The sequence below is a fragment of the Pelodiscus sinensis genome, chromosome 7 (genome assembly GCF_052426305.1).
Source record: "Pelodiscus sinensis isolate ZL-2025 chromosome 7, ASM5242630v1, whole genome shotgun sequence".
NCBI classification, from domain to species: domain Eukaryota; kingdom Metazoa; phylum Chordata; order Testudines; family Trionychidae; genus Pelodiscus; species Pelodiscus sinensis.
This window is the reverse complement of record NC_143058.1, coordinates 60,770,986-60,795,138: the sequence shown is the minus strand read 5'-3', so window position 1 is coordinate 60,795,138 and position 24,153 is coordinate 60,770,986. Positions and strand designations below refer to the sequence as shown.

General features: G+C 44.1%; 1 protein-coding gene across 6 annotated transcripts in view; it reads left to right on the top strand.

Annotated features, from left to right (window-relative positions):
* Window positions 1–24,153, top strand: part of ERBB4 (erb-b2 receptor tyrosine kinase 4) — a 923,012-nt gene that overhangs the window by 639,488 nt on the left and 259,371 nt on the right. For all 6 annotated transcript variants that reach the window (XM_075933933.2, XM_075933937.2, XM_075933934.2 and 3 more), the window contains exon 5: window positions 9,838–9,903. In XM_075933933.2, the coding sequence (XP_075790048.1) occupies window positions 9,838–9,903 (66 nt within the window). The remainder of the gene's footprint in view (window positions 1–9,837; window positions 9,904–24,153) is intronic.

The following is a 24,153-nucleotide window of genomic DNA, read 5'->3' as shown; positions in this document are numbered from 1 at the left end:
AGTGTATGCACAAATTTCTCCATTTAGGCTTCATGGTTCCACTGTGGAAACAATGGAGTAGGAGGTCAGGTTCCACAAGTCAACTTGCCTCTTATCCTTCACTTTATCAAGGGACTTGTTGAAGAAAAGGCTGAGCCTGGTGAGCAAGTTAGGGTTTGGGAGCAGAACACATGGGTGGTGGCAAGCCTCTAACCCGTCCCTTCTGCCAAGCCCCTCCCCCTAGAGCACAGGGAGGGAGAGCACTCAGGGGAGAAACACTCCGCCTCCAGTATGCCTACATTAGGCAATCTGGGGGCGGAGTCTGGGTGGGGCCAGGCTTGCAGTTTGAGAAGGTAATGTCGTATGCCCACCACCCCTGGGAGCACAGATCCTGAACTTCTGTATGTGTGTGAATTTTACTAGTTTACATCAGCTGACGATCTGGCCATTAAACGTTCATGCCCCATAACTTTGTGCGTAGAAACAGAGAGAAAGCAAGCGGTGTGTTTTATGTAAGATGAGCGTTCTGTTTTACCAGAATTTCTACTTTCACGCTCTGGTATCTGAGCGGCAGACAAGCCTCTTTTGCTTGGAGAGGAAACCCTGAAATGTGTGATTCTCTCTATTAGGTAATTAACTTTCAAATCAATAGAAGAGATCTGGAAACTAGCACAGGGATGGTAGAAAATGTAAAATGATTTTTACTTAACAAAGGAGTGTGAATGAATAAACGCATGACAATAGGAATTGTCAGACAAGGACATGGAAAGCATTACAGGCTGATAAAGGCAGAACAATTCATCACCACAATAGTATCTTTAATTCCAGTTAATACCATGCAGCAGTGTTTGAATTATATTTTGATTTTGCTATCAAATGTATCTTTTCACACATAAAACCAAGTCATTTTGGCTGCTTGCAAAAACAAAGCAGAGCCCTGTTGAAATGTGGTGTCATGTTTCAACAATGACAAGAAAGAGATGGCGGATCTTAATGTAGGGACATAGTGCAGTCATTCTGAACTTCTGGGACCTGAGGCCAAGCTAGGCATGTATGGTTCTCAGCCTCGTCATTAAAGCTTAGGGATATACAGGTTGGACCTCCCTGGTCTGGCGTTCCCGGGAACCGAGCAGTCCTGAGCCAGGGCGTTTGCCTTGAGCCGGGGACTCCAGCCACTGCTGGCCCACCCAGAACTCCCCAACCCCTGCGGAACTCCTGGCTGGCTCCCATTCCCAGTCTGCAGGACTCTTTGGGCCGCCAACAGCCGTGGGCCTGCCAAACCACAGCTATTGTCAGAGCAGAGAGTCTCAGATTTGGTAGGTTCCACCTGTAGTTAATTTCTTTTCCCCCATTTTTAAGTAAGGTTGAGTTCGTTAGAAGTTTATAAAGGGCCAGTAAGTTATTGATAGGTGTTTTCATATATGGCAAATCAAGTATTTTGTTGTGTCAGAGGTCAGAATGTCAAAAGATTCCTTGTAACTTATCATGGCGACTAGCACCTGTCATTAGGGTGCTTATAACCATCCCTCACATATGCTGCTCGTAGCAGTGATATGCTGATAACATACATCCATCCTTTATTACCTGTTGTAAGTCACTAGCACATGTACTCGGAGTTGCTTGAGTCATTAAGGAGGGGCTCAGGGCAGAGGGTTGGAGTGGGAGGGAGCAGGAGTAAGGGCAGAGGTTTAGGGATGTGAGGGGCTCAGAACATGGGGAGAGAGATTTGGGGGAGCAGGAGTAGGGGTTGGGGGGTGAGGAGAGTCTCAGGGCAGGGACTGGGTGCAGGAGTCAAGGTAGGGGGTTGGAAAGTGTGTAGGGTCCCGGGGAAGTGGTGTGGGGTGCAGGAAGCTGGCCAATCCCCAGGGCTGGCCAGGGCAGTGGCGCAGACCATGGTGCCCGGCCTCCAGCTCCCTGACTGAGTAAAAGGGGACCACACTGCCTAAGTGACAGCTCCCCAAAAATGGCTGGAGCAGTGGGGGCATGGTGCCCAGCTGGCAGATCACCAGGGCTGGCTACGGCAAGGAGGCCACGCTGCCCAGGGGGCCACGTTGCCTGGGTGCCGGCTCCCCGGGGCTGGCCAGGGTAAGAAGGGTCATGCTGCCTGGCCAGCAGCTCACCAGTATGGGAACCTTACCCACGTATGGTGTCAGGCATCATTCACAGCCCCAATCCCAGCTGGTCAACTCTCTTATTGGTGTGTCTGCCCATCGGTTGCCATTCTGCAGTATAACGGAGCCAGGTATCTGAGACCTCCCTTTGTGTTTTATGAGAAACAATAGTATTGCTTTAAGTTATGATTAGAAGAAGGTGCCTACCGAATTTGGTGGTCCTCGCTCTCACCGTTTAGGAGGAGTCCTTAAAGAAACAGAATCCCAGTTGGACAGACAGACACACAAACTCTCTCAAATACAGAGTAGATTTATAAGTGGAATCTTACAGTAAAGTGAGACAGTTTCTTTTCTGAATTTGACGGCATACTCTTCTTTCCCAGTTCCTGTGTGAAAGGGAACTCCTCAAGGCAGCTAGGACGGTGTACAAGGAACTCTGGGAAGGGGGGGCGGAATTGCTGTTAGCTTGGAGAACTTCAGTTTTCTTGTCTTGTCAGTTCTTGTAATAATAATGTCTGTCTTGAGCCAAAGGAAAGCTGTTCTCAGTTCTTGGGCTAGTGCAAGGAGGGAGTAATCTTAGGACTTTCCAATCTAATGAGCTTCTAGTTTCTCTTGGTGGGATTTTTGGTGGGTAGACCAGAGAGAGTAAGCTGTTGATAGATATTTCCCACAGATGTCGTCATGCATTGGAAGAGTATGCCCCGAACTCAGTGATGAAAGACATGTTGCTTTAATATTGGCCAAAGGGAAACAAGTTATATTATCCTAGAACTGTAAGGGTGGAAGGGATCACAAGAGTCATCTGGTCTAACCATCGGTCACAATACAGCATTTCTTGTGAATAAACCATCCAAGACGCGTAGTACATTTTCTTGATGGAGTTTACCAAAACAAATTACTTCCCAGGCTCTTCAATGACTCAAGCCTTTCAACATTCAGATTAAATACAAACTGTACACAATTGCATCGTCCTGATTTTTAGCCCCCCTATAATGAGCTGTGCATACCCCACAGTAGGCCAGGAGGGCTTACTGCCCTGTGGGCAGAGGAAGTCCCGCCCCCCCCCCCAGCTTGCACTGGGCATGCTCCAAGGCTGGCGTAGTATAAAAGGGAGCAGCTCAGCTCAGTCTGGACGGTGGAGGAGGAGGACCTGCTGAAGGAGCTCCAGAGATGGATCAGCCAGAAGCCCAAACGATGGGAGCCGGAGACCCGGGAGACTGAATCAAGCCTCCAGACCCAGCAGAGCCACAGGAGGAGACTAGCACTGCAGAGCCTGTTGACACAGGACTCCATGGAGCACCCCAATGCTAGAACTGGTAGGAAGTGACCCAAGGAGGGTGCGCGAGTGGTATCTCCCACCCGACAGGGCTCAGCATGTTGCGGTGGGACTCCCCACTGAGTGAGTGACGAAGCACTCCCCCAATGACAGGGCCCTGGGTCGAGACCCGGTGTAGTAGAGTGGGTCCAGCCCCTCCTATCAGGGCTACTGTTCCTACCTCTGAGGCTCTACCCTCAGGCTGTGCTGCCCTCAACCCCATGTCTGTATTACTGACTTAGCCATTAGGTTGTGTTGCTTTTAACCGAGGCTGTGTTATAGGCTGTGGCTATTGGAGTGTGCTACCCCGGGATGGGGCAGCCTTACGATGTGACAGCCACCCACCCCCACTCCTTTATTGTGTTTCATTGAGTGGAACTTTGTATGCATCCGGAACAAGAGTAATATTCTGGAATAGAAATTGAACTGACATCACTAGATGTCTCCTTCGCCCATTTTCATCACGAGGGGCAAAGAAAGGACCACAGCTACAGGCTCATCCAGGGGCTGCCTTGCCATGTGTCATTTAGGAAACAAAAGTAGATTGGGAAACAGATTTTTGTTTACTGCCATTCATAATGAACGACAATTGAGCAGATGGGCAAGGTAACCACTTACAAGGTAAATTGCTTGAGAATTGTTTCTCTGCATCACATATTGATGGCCAGGTTCCAGCTAATTGCTGAGAGCCAACATTTGATTACCCAAAGACTGTATGTGATGAATGATAAGATCTGGGCTTTCTCTCCCTCAAAGGCGGCCTGCTACTTCAAGGTGTTCAGTACCTGTTTTAACTGCTGAGTTCCCTCAACCACCATTGATACTACTGACACTTGAGGATGCTCAAAATTAGTCCCTGAAGCTACATCTAGACTGCAGTTCTTTCCCGGGATACTGGAGGTATCCCAGAAAAGCTATGCCGCATCCAAGGATCACATCCGCTTTTCCGGGAAAAAAAAATCAGAAAAGCGGACGCGTTCTTTTGCCATCCCAGTAAACCTTATTTTACGAGGAAGAAGGGTTGTGTCAAAAGAGGAGGTTTTTCTAAAATTTGGCACCATGTAGATGCACCAAATTTCAGAAAAGCCTCTTTTGAAAGAAAAGCAGAAAAGATATGTAAATTTCAAACCGCTATTTGCGTATCTTTGTCCGACTTTTCTTTGTAGTGTAGATATGCTCCTAGTCTGCAAAGATGAATGGCAGAAGTCATAGGAAGGAAGTCTGACTTCCTTACCTAACTCAACTTGCAATTAAATCTCCCCACCCCACACATCGCCCCACCTCTCCACCCCACGGCTCAAAAAAATCCACCAAGGACACTTTCATTCTTCTCTACTTACAAATTTCTTTATTGAAATGAGAATCAAAGAATCTCCCAGAGATTCCTACAGAGAATCCTTGCAGGATTTTGATTTTACAAACTGAGAGTGCGATGAAAAGAATTGTCTGCTTTACTCCCCAAATAGCCTCAATTTCCCAGTCTGAAAAAAATAGTTCTTTGATGGATCAGAGCCATCTAAAATCTGCTCCTGTCCATCAAGACCTTTTCTGAAATTCACAGGCAGGTGATACATATACATACGGACAAAAGACTCTGCAGAAGTCTCTGCGAGAGAAGCAGCAGACTCCTTGCAGGAAAGTTCCTCTTTGGGGACCCAGGGAAAGATTTTCAAACAGCTGATATTTGGATCTAATTTTGCTCATATCCTTATGCTCCTGGAGTCCAGCGAGATCCTCTTGTGAGAAAAGGTTCCAAAATCAGATCCTCTGAGCACAAAAGTCTTCCCTGAATCATAGAATCATATCTGATCAGGTTTGGAAGAGACCGCAGAAGTTCATCTAGTCCAAAATCCTGCTCAAAGCAGGACCAATTGCACTAAATCATTCCAGCCATTTTAAATCTGGCCTTTAAAACACACAAAAGATGCAGATTCCACCACCTCCCTAGGCACCCCAATCTAGTGCTTCACCAATCTACTAGTGATTTTTTTCCCTATTATCCAAGCTAGATCTCCCACATTGTAACTTGAGACCACTGCACCTCGTTCTGTCATCTGTCACCACTGGAAATAGCCTGGCTCCATCCTCTTTGAAACCGCCCTTCAGGAAGTTGAAGGCTGCTCTCAAATTGATGCTCATTCTTTTCTTCTGCAGATTAAATAAGCCCAGTTCCCTCAACCTCTGCTCATAAATCATGTGCCCCAGCCCCCTAATCATGTTTGTTGCCCTCCGCTGGACTCTCTCCTATTTGTCCACATCCTTTCTGTAGCGGGAGGGGGGCCAACACTGAACCCAATACTCTAGAGGTGGCCTCACCAGTGCAGAATAGAGGGAAATAATCACATTCCTATATCTGCTGGCAACGCTTCTCTTAATTCACCTCAATATGCCATTAGCCTTCTTGGCAAAAAAGGCATCTTCTCGAACCATATGCAGCATCTCATTTACTATACTCTCCAGGTCCTTTTCTAAAGAACGGCTGCTTAGCCAGTCAGTTTCCAGCCTGTAGCAGTGCACGGGACCCTTCTTTTGTCCTTGTTGAACCTGATCAGATTTCTTCTATGCCAATCCCCCAAGCTATCGAGGTCTCTCAGGACCCTATCCATACCCTCCAGTTAGCATCATTTGCAAACTCCTTGAGGGTCTAATCCAGTGTTTCTCAACCTTTGTTTAATAAAGTGGCCCTTTAAAAAAATTATAAGTATCCCCAATACCTACATTTTTCAGACACACAAAATGTTTTCTACCATTGCAACACATTTGTTTAAACAACTTAATCATAGCCGGATGGGAGAAGAACTCTTTGGGTGTAAAAGGTACAAAAATAATAAAGGGCTGTAAAACTTAAAACAAAAATTCTGTTTTCTCCAAATTTCAATTGGGTTGACGTACCTTCCAGACTTCTCTCGAGTACCCCTAAGGGTACTCGTACCACTGGTTGAGAAACACTGGTCTAATCCACCACTGAGTTCCACTTGTGTAAACAAACCCATGGTCCTGTTTGAGCTGCAGGAGGATAACTGAGGACAAAATTTGGACTCATTCTTGTTCATATTGGAAGTGGATCAGGATTATTACAAACAGCAAAACAGACAAGTCACTTTTTTTTTATGCCCAGTGTGTTTGATATCTGACCTTCAAAAGGACTTGTAATAATTTAATTCAAAGATACGCTGTGTACATATTCAGCTCCTCATTTTGCTTGTCTAAAGGAGAGAAGAGAAAACAATGGAGCAGACACTTTGAGCTCCCAATGAGAGAAGAGAAAGCTGGCAGCCTTCCTCCTGCTATCCTGTTAAATATATCTCTATTTAAATGCAAATTATCATCTGACACTGCCAAACAAAGTCATGTAATAGGAAGCAGACAGGCTAGTTCGAGCTCTTTGCGAAGATGCTGAATCATGTTTATTTCCAGGATAGAAGGAGCTGGGTGAGTGAATGTTTGGTTCCATACCAAAGACCACGTGGTTGCCAAGGAATATGAGATGCAGGGACTTTTATTCATATGTGGCGCTTTCAATGATCCCAGCATGCACAGAAGTGTAGGAGGGCTCTTTGGCTAGGTCACCTGTCATGAAGCTACTGTTCTCTCACCACAGACGTTACTATGGCAATGGAAAATCCAGAGGGTACAGTACTTATTGACTGGGAATAGAAGCTGGACAGGAGGAGAGAAATGAGATCTCCTTCTGCTTCTGGGATATACAATTAACAAGAAATCTTCTGGGTATTCTAAGAGTCTAATAGATCTAGCCACAAGACTTCCATTAGCTTTCTAGAATCACAGAAACATAGGGTTGGAAGAGACCTCAAGAGTCCAATCCCCTGCCCAAAGCAGGACCAACCCCAATTCAATCATCCTAGCCAGGGCTTTGTCAAGCCGGGACTTAAAAACCTCTAGGGATGGAGATTCCACCATCTCCCTAGGGAACCCATTCCAGTGCTTCCCCACCCTCCTAGTGAAATAGTTTTTCCTAATATCCAACCTAGACCTCCCCCACTTGAACTTAAGGCCATTCTCCCTAGTAATCTTCTGCAGACTCAGTGTGACATTAGATGCAACCTTGAGCATCAACGGCATTGCTGTCGGAGTAACTCTGGGAGGTTCAGAGATGCACCTGTGGTTTGGCTTTCCTTATTGGCTTCCCCCTCATTCCTGTACCAGCAGCAAATTGCAACACTGCCTGCATTGGCTCAGTGGCATTGGCTCACAAGTGTGGCTGCTGTATGGGGAGTGTCCTATTCTTTGGGAGTGGGAATAATCAGGTTGACAATACCTGCTTTGTTATATATATATCTGGATCCACTAACCTAAGGTCATACTTCTTACTCAGTGGGATGGAGCTATGCACAATGGAGTCCTGACGGAGACTCTCTTCTGCTCAAAGTTTTCCACATTTGCTATTAGCCTCGCCCTCTTTCCTAGCTTCCAGTGTTATAAATCAATTAAGATTTATTAGCTTTCTGCACAGGACTCTAGTAGCCTCTTAATAATAATTATCGTTATTACTGATTAAAGTTGCATTATTCATGCCAGATGGAGTTCCCGTCCTGTCAGCCAAAATGAGTTTGCACTAGGTAGTTATAATGTGTTTGTGATCTAAATAAACAGATGGCTGGAACTGACAGGAAATTATATGCTGATGATGTCAGCAACAGCGCTTCCCAGGCATAATTGCTTTAAATGAACTTCAGTACAGGAAAGCCCTCTTACTTTCAACAAGGTAGTTGGCACACTTGGTGTAACGACTGTATGATATAACCAGTCATGCCATCAACAACCTATGCATGTCAGAGTGATAAGTTTGTTTCAAAACCATAACCTTTATGACATTCTGACTTCCCTGAATAAAACAACATATCTTCCCCCAAGCAGTTAATATATTTGAGGGGGGAGGGAGTATTACACTGTTAGCCAAGTAAAGAACGCTTTTTTCTTTTGGAGCCAGACTTTCAAGGTCCAGAGTTTGGGGGGTAGCCGAGTCAGTCTGTAACTGGAAAAGCTTAAAAAACAACAAATACACTTCCAGCACCTTAGAGACTAACAAAACATGTAGAGGGTATCACGAGCTTTCATGGGCACTGCTCACTTCTTCAGATGAATAAAGTTATTAAAGATCCAGTTTCTAAATAAATAGAGATGTTGAGGGGAGAAGGAAAAATAAGGAAAAAAGGAAAAACAGGGGAAGAAATAGTCCAGTTAGTGTCCATTCTACATGAAGCTGATAGATAAGGTACTCATTGTTCTTAAGCAACCATTGTTGTTTTTTTTAATGTCATGAGGATGTGGAATGTAGAGGGCCATTCAGTCAATGTCTTTATTCATACCTTTGTGATAGGAAGCAAACTTGTAAGTGAAGTTGGTGGAGTTGGCTTGTGGAATTGGCCTGAAACAATATGGTGACTTTGAGACCCATTAATTTGTTCCACGGGCAAGTTAAAATGTTCTTTCTCCTAGAGAAAGAATTAATGGACACAAATCTGGTATCCAAAAAGGCAACACACAGAAATTTGTTGGGGAACATTTTAACTTTAATAACTCCATTCTTCTGAAGAAGTGGGTTGTGCCCATGAAAGCTCATGAGACCATCTACATGTTTTGTTATTCTCTAAGGTACTACTAGACTATCTGTTGTTTTTTAAGGTCCAAAGTGTTAGCACAGAAATGTGACCACACTGGATCTGTTAACATTCCATAGTTTGTGTATACAGAAGATGATGCTATTAACACATTCTTTGAGCCTCCCATTTTAATTTAATGGGATTCTGGATCAAGTTCTACATGGAAGTGAACTCAATAGCTTTTCCGAGTACTATTTTATGAATAAGAGATTCCTAAAAAATTAGGATAGATTGCTGTCAAGGAAAAACCTGACCTGTGTAGCTGACAAAATACCCATATCTTTTAATAGTGCTTTGTTCATATCTTGATTATTTTCCTTTTCTCCCCAGAAGTCTGTTTGTTTGCTCCTTTGTATTGACTTTTGTTTTCTCTCATGGAGTTCAGATGTTTTGTGTGCTATTTCTAGCAGAAACATGCATCAGTAAAAAGAAGCTAAGTGGTCTCATTAGGACATCCAACATAGCCCATTATGTTAACTGCTCAGGATAGTTAACAGTGACAACGTATTTAGATGTTCCCAGTCTGGTTTTCTCCTCTGTATTTCGGCATCTGTTCTCAAGACCCATACATTCAATGAGGGAGTAGGGTTAGGATATTAAGCACCAATTTAATGTGCCTCAGAATCATACATGTTTGGCTCACGGGGCCACCTACTAAACTCAGCTGTTTTGCCAACATTTCAACACTGGTAAGACATAGAAATCCTCATATCTCAGCACTAGTGCTTCTCTTGAGGGATCATGGGGGCCCCAAGGTAGAAAAGAACCTTGAGTTTCTAACTGCACTCTCTTTGATTTGACTCTGCAGGTGGACGATGCCACAAGTCCTGCAGAGGCCGATGTTGGGGACCTACAGAAAACCACTGCCAGAGCTGTAAGTATGTGAGGACAGGCAAAGGAAGAGTGGCAAGAATTGTAAAGTCTCAGAAGAATAGCTGTGAAAGTCTGTATTTGCAAAACCGATGAGGAGTCCAGTGACACCTTAAAGACTAAGGCAATGTCTACGCTGCATCACTATTTTGGGATACTGGAGTATCCAGAAATAGATATCCCATGTCTTAATAGCAAGCCCATTATTTGAGGCTCACTATTCCAATGTCCCTGTAAACCTAACTCGACAAGGAGTAAGGGACATTTCAGAATAGTGCATTATTTAGAAATAAGATCAAAATAAGATACGCAAGTTGTGTAGCTCAAATTGTGTATCATATTTCGAGCTGCGGTGCAGTGTAAACTCACCCAAACAGATTTATTTGGGCATAAGCTTCAGTGGGTGGGTTTTACCCATTTATGGCCAAATAAATCCATTGGTTTTTATGGTGCCACAGAACTCATCCTTGTTTTTGAAGAACTGTAAAGGGATTCTATGGTTTCTACCTCATTTACACCAAGAACTCACTATGGGTCACCTCCACCCCACTCAGTTATCCTCATTAGCACCGGCATTACAATTGACAGGTACCTTTTTCCCTCCTCTCTTCCCCTTCTTTTTCTGTTATAAATTCTGGGTTCCCATTTTTTTTTCACTCCAGCTCATCTGAAGAAGTGGGTTTTGCCAACGAAAGCTCATGATACTAGATACATTTTTGTTAGTCTCTAAGGTGCCACAAGACTACTCATTCTTACGTTACAGACTAACACAGCTACCCCCTCTGAGACTTTTAAAAATAGTTTTCACTTTTTTGCTTGTAGAAAAGCTTCTTTTGTGCTTTTGCATCTAGCAATTCTTGGATTTTTTTTTTTCTGTGCTTCTAATGAAGCTTAGGGCAATGCACTACTACCCTTCTGCATTTGTGTCCCAACATGGGGCGTTGCTTGGGGGAGCGGTAGCTGTTTCTTCAAAACACATTGGAGCAAACACAATAACAAAAATGTAAAACTATGGATGTGATCCTGAAATCCTTAATGAGGGCCCTATCCTGCAGAAAGCTGAATAGCTTCTAAAATCCTGTGAATGTCAATGGGAGCTGGAGGTTACTTGTCCCCTTGCAGGATTATGCTCTTGATAGAGACCTCAGGATATAGTCTGTTTTATGTAGGTCCTACTTAGATTTCTAGAAATTGTTTGTTGGGGTCACTCTTCCTAGGAAGCCAACTTACATTCTACAAGTGAGTCTGTCTTTTGTGGTTCTGTTTGTGCTCTGGGTTCAAAGGCAATAGATATGAGCAAAGCACTTGCAAAAATAACCTGCCAACACACACAAGCCCATTCTACCTGATTCTGTCATTAGAGCTACATCTAGACTGCAAGCCTCTTTCAAAAGAGGCTTTTTCAAAAGATACTTTCGAAAAAGCCTCTTTCGAAAAAGAGCATCTAGACTACAACCAGTACGTTCGAAAAAGCAAGCCAGGCGGTCTGGATGCTCTCTTTCAAAAAAGCACAGGTTGCATTACATAGTGCCTTTTTTTGAAAGAGCACTTCCAAAAAAAGGCATTTTTCCTCATAAAACAAGGTTTTCCACGGTCGAAAAAATTGCCCTGTTCTTTCAATTTGCTTTCAAAAGAACGTGGCTGCAGTTTAGACGCAGGGGAAGGTTTTTTTTTTTCTGAAAAAACCCTATAGTCTAGACACACCCCAAGGGTCTAATAAGTATTCCCCTGTGTTTAACTGCATTCAATAGAAATATCACCACTGCTTGCACACATTGGGGACTACCTCCAAGAAATTAGAAAATGGAGATTGTTTTACAGGAAAATTTTAAAAGAAAAAAACAAAACCACTCTCCCAGTATTATTCTAAGATTATCTACAATAAAGAAAAGTGTCCAAATGACTATACTGTAAATTCTTCACTCCACAATAAAGCAGCAAGATTTGATGTCACTCGGAAACATCTGGATCCAGATATTTATGGGACACAGCTTGACTAACCATTGTAATTCTGCTGACTTCAGGTTCCTTGAGTTTTTTCTTCTCTCTGGGTATGTCTACACTGGAAGCTTGTTTTGGAAAAAAGCTATTCTGGAAGATATCTTCTGGAATAGCTTATTTCCAAAATAGAGCATCCACAACTACAGGGAACACTCAAAATTAGTCTGGGGCAGGCTTCCCTAATGTGGATGCACTATCTTGATTGAGAGCCCCAGGAGGAATAACTTAGAATGGCCCAAGGGAGGAGCTATTTCGACATAGCAGCAGTGGAGCATCCACACACACTCTCTTCCAAAAGAGCATTTTCAGAAGAGGCCTCCATTATTTCGATTTTCTTTCGGAATAACACTGTTGCTGTGTGGATGCTAGTATTGTTTTTCCAGAAAAACAGCCATTATTCCAGAATAACGGTAGAGTGGAGACACACCCTCTGTATCAACAACACTGAGAGAAACCATATTGACTGCCATCAGTTATAGGGATACGCTTCTCACAAGGTATGCATAGTAGGTATGCGGGTGCTGTGGGACCGGGTGGGTGGTAGCACAGGAGTTGCGTGGAGGACAGCTGCAACAGGTCCAGCTGTGGAGAAGAAGAGGGAGAACCGATCAGTGTTAGCAATTCACACACAAGTCCATACAACAAGGGATGGAAATGTTGTTACTGGTAGGCCACGTCTGGCCTTGCCAGCCGCCTCGGCTGCACGGGGACCCATTGTGGCTAGGACAATGTCCACCTCCATCCCCTAGGTCCTCTCGCCCTCCACTGTGGCTGTCCAGGCCAGATCAGTGTGCAGGCACAGTAGGACAGGGGCCTGCTACACCTTGGGTCTCCCATGCCCTCCCCCCCCCACATACCCACCACCTGCCCGCCTGCTTGTACATGCACAGAGAGATGCAAGCTGTCCAGGAGGGAGGACCAAGATGTGAACACTGCTCTGCATCCTCTCTGCTCCCACCTCCCCTGTTCTGTGTCTGTGACCCTGCCTGCACTCACCTGATGTTCCTTCTCCAGCGTCAGACGGTGCCTGCGAGGCTTCCTCTGTCTCTGGGACAGGCTGCAGAGTCAGGGTCAGGGTGTCCTCCCTCTGCTCCTCTGCTGTCTCCTCCTCCTCCTCCTCGACATCTTCCCTGGGGACCTCCTGCCGGCTATGCTGCACCGGTGTGTGCAAGCCTGTCTGCATGAGCACCGGTGCAGACATTGGTTCCTGGCCTCCCAGGATGTGGTCCAGTTCCTCATAATAGGTGCAATTCACTGGGGCTGCACCTGAAGCCGAGCTCTGCTCTTGGGCCTTCATGTACCCCTGGCAAAGTTCTTTTACTTTTGCCCGGACTTGTTGTAGTGTCCTGGGATGGTGCCCTTTATCGGCCAGCCCCTGAGCCATGCGGCAATAGATGTTTGCGTTCCTGCACCGGGTGTGCACGGCCTGGACTGCTTCCTCCTCCCCCCACAGTTCTAACAGTGTCAGGACCTCTGTCCCTGACCAAGCTGGGGCTCTCTTTTTCTCACCCGAGAGAACTTGGGCTGGCTCCCTCAAAGCTCCTTGGGGGCCTCGTGGCGCTGGAGCTGCACACATGACCACATGCAGGTTACGCTGGGAGAGCTCTGGGCTGACAGGATCTCTCTGTGGCCAGCCTCCTGTCACAATGCCTGCCAGGGATGTCTGTGCCTTTAAAACATGGCTACAGACAGGACCAAGAAGAGGTTTTTCCTAAAGAAGGACTCTCCAGCAGGGGGCTTCCCTGGAGGTCTCCTTCTGTCGACAAAGGAAACCCCTGCGTCCAGACTGCCCTTTTTGTCGACAGAACTCTGTCGACAAAGACGTTAAGCCTCGTAAAATGAGGTTTACCAGCGTTGACAAAACTGCTGAGTTCTGTCGACGTTATGTCGACAGAACTCAGCGGTAGTGTAGACGCAGGTATAGTTTTGTCGAAAAAAGTGGACTTTTGTTGACATAACTCTGTAGTCTAGACGTACCCTTAGTCTGAGGCAGGTTCCGTTAATATGGACATGCTACCTTGACTTAGAGCCCTGGGAAGCGCTGGGAAGCGCAGTTCATTCATTTGAATTACTCTGGGGAGTAGTTATTTCAAAATAGAGGCACTGGAGCGTCCACACTACCGCTATTTCTAAATAACTGTTTTGAAATAAGCATTATTCCCTGAGGAAAGCAGGAGTACAGATTCCGAAATAACCAGTACTTTGTTTCAAAATAACAGCGTGTGGACGCTCTGCTTATTAATTTTACCTTAGAAATGTTATTTCGAAATAAAACCCCAGTGTGAACCAGGACCAAGGAGCCTCCTTTCTTTATCCTACATAGGATTGTTTGGCTGTGAAATGTACGAATGCCTTTATAGCTCGGATAAAAATTCAGATTTTTGAAGGATTTATCCATTGAACGTTTGGTTGTTCACCCATCGCTAACCCCAGAACAAATGACTGCAATTTCCTTGCAGTCCAACCTTGGGTCCTGACCCTTGCAAGCAAATGTTCCAATTCCGTGAGGTCCTATTCATTTCAGGGAGGACTTAGTGTGGCTGCAGAAGTTTGTGCTGGAGGAAGTGGGCCCTAGAACTTAACTAGTAGTAGAGCTGCTTTCAGATAAGTATATTCATTTATTAGATTAATGTAGCAATGCCAGGGAGAAGAAAACTTATCTGTAATTTTGCTTTGAAGTTGAAAGTTTAGCAGAGCTATACAGTAGGTTTACTATTTGGAGAGACAACCATCTCTCTCTCTCTTTACAAGGACAAACGTATCTGAACACTAGGGACAGGCCAAGGCATAGAAGTGGCTACCAAAATAATAAACTAGTAAAAGGGGATGCTTATCTAGGCTCCAAAAAGATCTAATTTGAAATAGCAACTGCATGCCCTTTTATCTGTAAGCACAATATCAGAGTAGCTCTCTGCAGTGTTTGATTATCAGGGACTGGAGTTATTTTATCTTTCGTACTTCTCTCTCCCCGTGACCTTATGTGATCACTGGTAAGTACTTGTTTTCAAAGGAAAATGTTGTTACACATTAAGTTGGCGGTGAAGACGTTTTAGAATCCTTGCATGCATTTTGCATTAATGTGGGCATTTATTGCTTGGTTTTTGTTTAATCATCAAAATATGCAAGTATGAACCCAAATCAAAAACCAGAATCAAACCAACGCCATGCTATGGTTCCTTTGATCTCACCTTAAAAAAAGTACTTGAATTTTCAGTCTGATAGATGTTATTTTTGGATACAATTCGTGCCATTTTGTGTGTCACATATTTTATATACCTTGAGCTAGTATATTTGAGAATACGTATCTTTTACATGTATGCAGGAAAACACTTCAGAAAGCATAACATTTTCAAATCTAAATATGTTGTTCCTGAAAACAAATCTCAAGGATGACATGTCTCCATATTAATAATTTCATTTTTTATTGACTTGCTAAAGCAAAAACTCTAATGAGCCCCCCTCTTAATGTAAGATTTAGATAATTTTCTAAGGAAAGGGATAAAACCAAAGAATCTTAATCCTCATCTTTCATTTCAAATGACACCAGTGGGGGAAAAAAAGCAACAGGATAGTTTTGTACTTGAATGAATATCATCCACCTACTCTATTTTTTGTCTTACTTTCCAGCTGTTTATCTATCTTTATCCTTAGGTTTCTGGTTCACCACCTGTATCTCTATTAATGTAGTATGTACAATTACAAGTTTAAGAGCACAATAAATAACAAGTTATAGATGAACTGTTTTCATTAATAGTTAAAGAAGGAATAATTTCCAGATGCTGTGTTATGCAATTAATTCATTTTTTTATTTGTGGAAATATTAGTAAATATTAGCAACAAACATTTTCAGAAGTTGCTAGAGATTTTGGGTGTCTCAATTTCAGGCGAGCCAATTTAGCATGGTGGGTCTGATTTTCAATAAGCACGAAGGCTCCTCCCCCAAATTAAAAACACCCCTTTCTAGTTAGACAGGCCAAAATCTGGGCATTCAAAAATCACTACTTATGTCTGAAAGCCTTCCCTTCTTGGTGGCTGTATCATTTCTTACCACAGAAAAGGAAATTGGAACTGCTATAAATGTGATGCATTATTTTACAGGACTGTGAGCGTTAGCATGGCACTGTCTCTTTAAGAGGGAGCAGACTCAATGCACCTGTGACCAGTCAGCTGACCCCACCTGAGCCTTAAAAGAAGGCATCTGGGGTTAGATAGAGACACATTGAGGATCTGAGAGCAACTCGCAAGCATGTGCATGGGTCTCTTGTTGTAAATGAAGCACGGGAAATTCAAATCCGTGCTTCATTTCCAATTCCGCTCGCCTGCATTTACATTCCTCTCTCGAAAGAGGAATGCAGTGTAGACATACCCTCAGAGAGAGATCACTGAAAGAAAGCAGAACAAACTTAATTTCAGTGGAGTTTGAACCTATGAAGTGAAAAAAAGGCAAATAGGCATCAAATCAGCACCCCCTCTCCCCCCATGTAAAGCACAAGAAAAGGGGAGGAAGGTGAAAGAGTGTACAAAAAATTGTCCCAGGTGCAATTGCATTTGCAATTCTTTGTGCAACAAATATTGTTTGGAAAGAGAAGATGCTGATGCAGTAAATATCCTTATGGTGCAATGGAAACCAAGCAGGAGCTGGTGGGGGCAAGGGAAGGCGCTGAACCAGCAGTCTAGATCAATTAGGGTAACCTAGTGCTTTTGCTAGGAGCCAGCATCTTTAATTAAAATCCGTGTATTTCACTAATAACTTTGCATGTTCCAAAGGCTTTCTTATTGATTTTGGTTACTTCCCATTCTCTTTCCTTCACAGGTTTTCAGTTCTCTGGCATAATGTAAAATTAAAGGAAGCATTAAGAGAAACTGATTAACCCCGCACATTTGTGAAAGAAAGCAACATCCTTTTCTCTCTCTTAATATGAGCCTCAATCAGGGTTGTGGTCACTTGTTCATTATTTGTGTTACAGTAGTGCCCAAGAATTCCAGTCCCAGAAGGGGACCCTGTTGTAGTAAGCATTGTACCAACAGAACATAGGGTGCATCTTCACTGCAACACTATTTCAAAATAACTAGCGCTATTCTGAAAGAACATAATTTGGGACTACACAGCAGGAAGTTATTTTGAAATAGTGTCAAATTACTGTCAAGCTGGAGGGCTTCTTACTCTGACTCCTGTAACCCTCATGGTACGAGGAGTAAGCGAAGTCGGAGGAAGAGGGCTCTATTTAGAAATAAGTGCTGTATTGATGCTCCCTATTTCAAAATAAGCCACACAATTGACGTAGCTCAATTTGTGTAGCTTATTTCGAGTGAAGCCCTGCAGTGTAGACACACACAAAGAGAGTCAAAGGGCTTCCAGTCTAAGGGACAACTGGTGGTTATGTACAGAGAAGGTACTAGAAGACAACAGAGAGACAATATTGCTCAGGATAGTTAGGTTTTGGTCTAAAAGCAGCTGTCAAGTAGCCTCCTCCCCCCAGTCTTTCACCCATTTTCATGTTTGGGCACAAAACTGGTGTTCTCTCCATTGCTTTGCAAACAGGGCCTCAATCTTTCAGTTCGTTCTCTACACGTGGAGTCTTTGCTCCGCATGGAGGAGTCTGCTGTAGAGGGCCTGACTACAGGATTGTAGCTGGGATGTTTATTAGCAAGACTCTCCTCTCGGTTTCACCAGTGCAGCTTGCAGTATTTGGGCCCACTCTTGGCAGAATGGCCCAGTGTCTGGCACCTCACGTGATTGTGATGATTCCGGACATACCTTGGGCTTTGTGCGGCGCTATAGTGGAAGGACACTTAATCTGAGCTTTGTGGTCGGGCTATTCCTCAGCCCCTCTGCACAGCTTAATGACAGACACGTTCCCGCCCCTGAAACAACTGAGCCTGCCTCTGGAATGCCCGGCCCCGATCCATTCGATAGCCACAGTTCCCACTTTCTTTGCTCCCGAAGGAACAAGGCTCTGCAGCTTACCAGTCTCCCACTAGAGCAGGAGTCTGCTTACCACACAGCACTTAGATTGCTTTATGGTTAAAAACAAGGCACGATGGCCCTCTGCTCTGCTGAGCGGCTCCTTATCAACCGGGCTGCCTCAGCTAGCTCCCCTCTGACTGGCTCCCTACAAGCCTCTCCCTGACTGGAAGGGGTTCTGCATCGGCTCCCTCTAGCCTGCTTTAACCACTTCCCTCCCAAACGACACAAGCCTTAGAAGTCTGGCGTCATGCTCCTTTGACCTGTTGGGAAGATTTTGATTGTTATACAGTATTCCCAAAATTACTTACACTGTAGGACTGGGAACAGCTGAGCAGGTGTCACTGCTCTTCTCATCTTTCATGCTGCTTGACTCTTTCTGTGGGGGCCTGCCTTTTCTCAGCACTTTTCAAATTATGCTCCCCATGGAAGCCCTTGCAGCCATCGGCGGGAGGCAGGAGCAGTGCATAGCCCTTCGGGGGTGTCTGCTCTGGAGTTGTGGCATCATGGTCTGCTCAAAGAGGCAGCCTCGCACTAGGTCTCGTTGAGTAGAATGATAAACATCGCGTGTAGCTGTGGCAGGGTGAAAGAGGGGAGGGTCTTGCCACCTGGGTTATGGGCCTACCCTCTCTGAGGGGAATCACACTCCAGCCCCAAATGTAGGGACTGTGGATAGGTCTTGGCTGGCTAAAATTAGCTGTCCAGGGGTTGAGAAATGAGGAAGTGTCCTTTTCCTCACCTCCCCTCAGTCCCAAGGAAAATGATGGGTGGTGGTGGTGAACATCTCTCTCAGCAGTCCCAGGTTCAAATCTGCCCAGTGATGATTACACAAAGTCATAACGGAGACAGTTTTGGTTCCTTTTGGGCCTGTTTACAAAGAAGGAAGCTCTGAATTTTCATTCACAGAATTGCCTACCAACAACTGTTGATTTGAGCGGAGTTTGCAAATGTGCGATGAAAGGCAAGAGCAAAAGTAAAACAAAAGTTGATCTAAAGCCCATCAAAATATCCCCTCTACTCAGGAGATGGTATTCAGATTGTGGAGAGGTAACCTGAGTTAGTGCTGACTGACTCACCATTAACTCGCTTAGGAATTGTACTTAGATTGAGTTGTGTTGTGGGGCTTTTTTTACTGACATTTCCTGTGCAGTGGTGTCCACATGCAGTGGTGTCCATGCAGTGGTATAAGCTAAGGGTAGGTGGGGGATAATATAGCTCAGGTAACATATCTTCTGCTTTACTCTCTACCACACCTAGATCAGCCAATTTATCAAAGTAGCCCATAGGTCAGTACTTGTTGAGAGAGGAAGAGAAAGTCAACTATCATAATGTTCATAGAATCATAGAGCTGAAAGAGATCTCAGGAGGTCATCAAGTCCAGCCCCCTGCCCAAGGCAGAACCAATCCCAACTAAATCAACCCAGCCAGGGCTTTGTCAAGCCGAGACTTAAAAACCTCTAGGGATGGAAATTCCACCCCCTCCCTAGGGAACCCCTTCCAGTGCTTCACCACCTTCCTAGTGAACTAGATTTTCCTAATATTCAACCTAGACCTCTCCCACTGTAGCTTGAGACCATTGTTCTTTGTTCTGCCATCTGTCACTACTATGAACAGCCTTTCTCCATCCTCTTTGGAACCTCCCTTCATAGTGTTATTAAATACATCCAGTCATTTACATTGTGACTTTGGTGATGATTCCCACGTCAACTGATTTCGCGATGCCATGATGATTAGCCTAGTTTCCTGAGGCCATGGTAAATAAATTGCTTTGCCGTATAATTCAGCTGATTGTCATTCATGTTAATTTTCTACTGCAGCTAGTTTTGTCCAAATCTTTATAAGATATTTTATACAGAATGTTAAATTGCTATGGAGAGAGAGCAAGGAACTTTTTTTTTAACATCATTGGTCTAGTTAAAGGTTATAATGTGTTATCATATGCGCCTCTTTTTCTCAGTTTTAATATTTTAAATTGCATCAGCCTGAAATTTGGCACTCAAACTCTCAGCTGTAATGCAATTTGCTTTTTTTTAATAAAAAATAATATTAAATCCTTAGAGCTTCAAAAATATATCTGAGAACAGTTTAGATCTCCTTTTCAAGGCTTTTTATCCAGTCTCAACAACCACAAAACTGGGCTAATTTTTTAAAAGTATCATTTTAAATAATGCAGATCCAATTAAAAATGGGCACCATGTTGCAGATCCATCCCATAGTGCAACAAACAAGAGGCTAATTTCCATTAGTTTCTAAAAAGGCACATTTTCCTAACTGTCTTCCCGCTGCGCTCTCTGCCTCACTATCTTTTGAGTTAGTTCATTGGCTCCACTAATAATTCCTTGTGTTCTATAGCTTGTGACTTTTAAAAATAATGGCTTGGGATTTTCAGAATATATAGACAGAATTCCCTTATGTAGCAATATCGCCAACCCCAAGTGTTCAAAAATCACAAGTCAAACTATCAAACTTACGAGATGGAAATGTGTTTAAATATGTGTTTAGGGTCTTGTTATTTCCATCTGGTTTAAAGACCTTGTAGAGGTCACCATTTTCAAGATTTTCTCTGTCACCATGAGGGCTAGGTTTGCACTTAAAAAGAAAAAGACGTTCTGATGATATTACCTGGTTTTAAAAAATCACCAACTCCTGCAATATTGATGGTACAATCATGAGATTTAGCAATGCTGGTATTGGTAGAGTTGACTATGATGGACTATGATAGACTGACAACACAAGCAGATGTGAACAAGGGGATATGAACAGCATTAAGGCTACCGGCTGACATTTTGAAAAATGCAAAATGACTTCGAGTACTACATCTAATTTCCAAAAGTGACTTAGGACTGGAGTATTTGGGCCAAGCTATTTAGGTACTATGTGGCATAGTAAACAAGCTTAAGCAATTTAGGCACTTTTCCTGCTTAAGGAAAATTCCACGAGGGGCCCAAATACCTTGGAAAATCTGGCCCTTAGGAGGTTAAATCTTGTTTTAAATTGAAAAATAGGTTATTTTATGCTATAAAATGCACAATGTTTTTAAATATAGTTTTCACTAATGAGAAATCAGCAATTCATTAAAGTAAGTGTAAGGGGGTTGTGGGGGGTTGGGTTTGTTTGGTTGGTTGTTTGAACACTTGAAAACCAGTTTCCATGCACAAACAATGAATTGCTTTGGAACAAAATTCGCAGTTACGGTTAATCACAACAATGTAGCATCATTACCCCTGTGCCAAAAACAGCTTGATACAGAGCTTACTGAAGTTCTTCATCCCACGGTTTGTAGAGTCGCCTGTAAACTGTTGACTTCTCTGATATATTGCCATTAAACAAACTCCCTGTGAGCTATGGCATAGATCCAGGCTATGTTGTGCTGTGATCCTGTCCTATTTCACGAGCAAAATGGAATTTAATTGGCTTCGTATTTGAGTGTGGTCTGATCACCATTTGTTTGTACCACATTAGCACTGAGACGCTTCAGCTAATAGAGTGGTCCCTTGCATTATACAAACACACAGGTACGTCTACACAGCAATGTTATTTCAGACTAATGGACGTTATTCTGAAATAACAAAAAGCGCATCTACACAACAAGCCTTTATTTCAAAATAATGGTGAGTTGGAGGACTTCTTACTCTGACTGGGTATGTCTACACTACAATGTTAGTTCGAACTAAAGGACGTTAGTTCGAACTAACATTCATAGCCGCTACACTAGCGCTCCGCTAGTTCGAATTTGAATCGAACTAGCGGAGCGCTTAGTTCGAACTAGGAAAACCTCATTTTACGAGGCTTAAGCCTAGTTCGAACTTACTAGTTCGAATTAAGGGGTGTGTAGCAAACTTTGGGCAGGGACACCACTCCTACCCCCTGGCTAAGACTACTCCATGGACCCAACCTCCATGACTTGATCTCACTTCCCTTTAAACTCTGTTCTAGTTGTAGCCTTCACAGCCTCCTGCAGCAAGGAGTTCCTCAGGTTAACTATTTGCTTTGTGAAGAACAACTTTCTCTTACTAGTTTGAAGCCTGCTACCCATTCCTTTCCTTTGGTGTCCTCTAGTCCTTCTTTATGGGAACTCATGAAGAACTTTTCTGAATGCACCCTCTCCACCCAACCCCTGCTTTTAGAGACCTCTATCCTGTCCCCCCTCCGTCTCCTCTTTTCTAAGCTGAACAGTCCCAGTGTCTGTAGCCTCTCTTCATCTAGGACCTGTTCCCAACCCCTGATCATGTTAGTTGCCCTCCCCTCTCCCAGCCTTTCTCTTCCCCTCTCCCACCTCCTTTTCCCAGTCTCCCCCAGTTTTGTTCAATAAAGACAGTCAATGTTGGAAGAAACGTTATATTTATTTTGTACATCAATAAGAAGGGGGGCTAGGGAAGGGTAAGTGGAAGGAGGTGAGGGAGGAATGGGGTGCGAGCCCCCGATGGGGAGGACTGGGCTGGCTCTGCGGGCTTCTGGGGGTGGAAGCTCTCCTGCAGCCCCCCGATTGCCCCCTCTCCCCAGATGGCAGCCTGCGGCAAGTGCAGCCGGGCTGATGGCCGAGTGGTGTGATGTGCCCAGTGTGGGTACTCCGGGCAATCCAAGCCAGTACTGGTTTTCAAGCGGGGCACCCCTGAGAACTGTCTGTCCGGGGTGGGGGTTGGGACCCTTTAAGCGCAGCCCTCGGCTAGCCTGAGACAGCATCTCCACGCTCTAAGTCCTCCTCTGATGCCCTGCCGGCACTGCTTCCGGCCATCCTTAAGCCCTGTTCAGAGTCCACTCAATGTGGACTTGCTAGTTCGAATTAGCAAAACGCTAATTCGAACTAGTTTTTAGTTCTAGACGCGTTAGTTCGAATTAGCTTAGTTCGAATTAACTAATTCGAACTAAGTTAGTTCGAACTAGCGCTGTAGTGTAGACATACCCCCTCATAGTAACCCTCGTTTCATGAGGAGTAAGGGAAGTCCAAGGAATAACACTCTTCCTTCAACTTCCTGCTGTGTAGACAGTGCCAAAACCCGAATTAAGCTAATTTGACATCAGCTAGGCAATTGATGCCACTGAAGTTGTGAAGCTTATTCCAACTATAGGCCTGCTGTGCAGATATGCCCACAGCGAGAAGTAGCAGCACCAGAGAGCTTACAATATAAAGAGATATGGTAGACAAAAGGGCTGTGTCTACATTGGTAAGATTTTGCGCAAAAGCAAGTGCTTTTGCGCAAAATCTTGCCACCTGTCTATACTGGCCGCAAGTATTTGCACAAGAATGTAGGAATGCAAGTAGTTGCATTCTAATGTAGGAAATCAGTGCTTCTTGTGCAAATACTCTGACACTCCCGCTCAGGGATAAGCCCTCTTGCGCAAGTATTCTTGCACAAGAGGCCAGTGTAGACAGGCAACGTTAATTTCTTGCGCAAGAAAGCCTAATGGCTAAAATGGCCATCGGAGCTTTCTTGCACAAGAGGGCATCTATACTGGCACGGATGCGCAAAAGCACATGCCAGCGTAGACGCTCTCTTGCGCAAAAGCACATGCCAGTGTAGACGCTCTCTTGTGCAAATACTTTAACACAAAAACTTGTGTGTTCAAAGTATGTGTGCAAAATCATGCCAGTGTAAACGTAGCCAAGGTGTGAAGGGAAACAGAACTAAAGTGACTTACTGAAGGCAAGGGTTAGAGTTGGGATTAGAACCCAGGTCTGCTGACTCCTACTGTCCACTGTTATGTAGTAAGGCTTTTGACATGGTCTTGCTTGAGCTTCTTATCAATAACCTAGGGAAATGCAACCTAGCTGAGGCTACTGTAAGTTGGGTGTATAACTGGCTGGATAACCATTCTCAGAGAGAAGTTATTAATGTGTCACAATCCTGCTGGAAGGGCATAAAAAGTAGAGTTCCGCAGGGGTCTGTTTTGGGGCCAGTTCTGTTTAATATCTTCATCAACAATTTAGATGATGGCATAGAGAATATAATTATTAAGTTTGCAGATGATAGATCCCTCAAGCTGGGAGGGGTTGCAAGTGCTTTGGAGGACAGGGTCATAATTCAAAATGATCTGGACAAGCTGGAGTTAAACAGGTTGAGGTAAACAGGACGAAGTTTAATGAGGACAAATGCAAAGTACTCCACTTAGGAAGGAACAATCTCTTTCACACATACAGAATGGGAAATGATTGTCTAGGAAGGAGTACGGCAGAAAGGAATTTAGGAGTCATAGTGGATGACAAGTTAAACATGAGTCAACAGTGTGACACTGTTGCAAAAAAAAAAAAAGCAAACATGATTCTGGGATGCATTAACAGGAATGTTG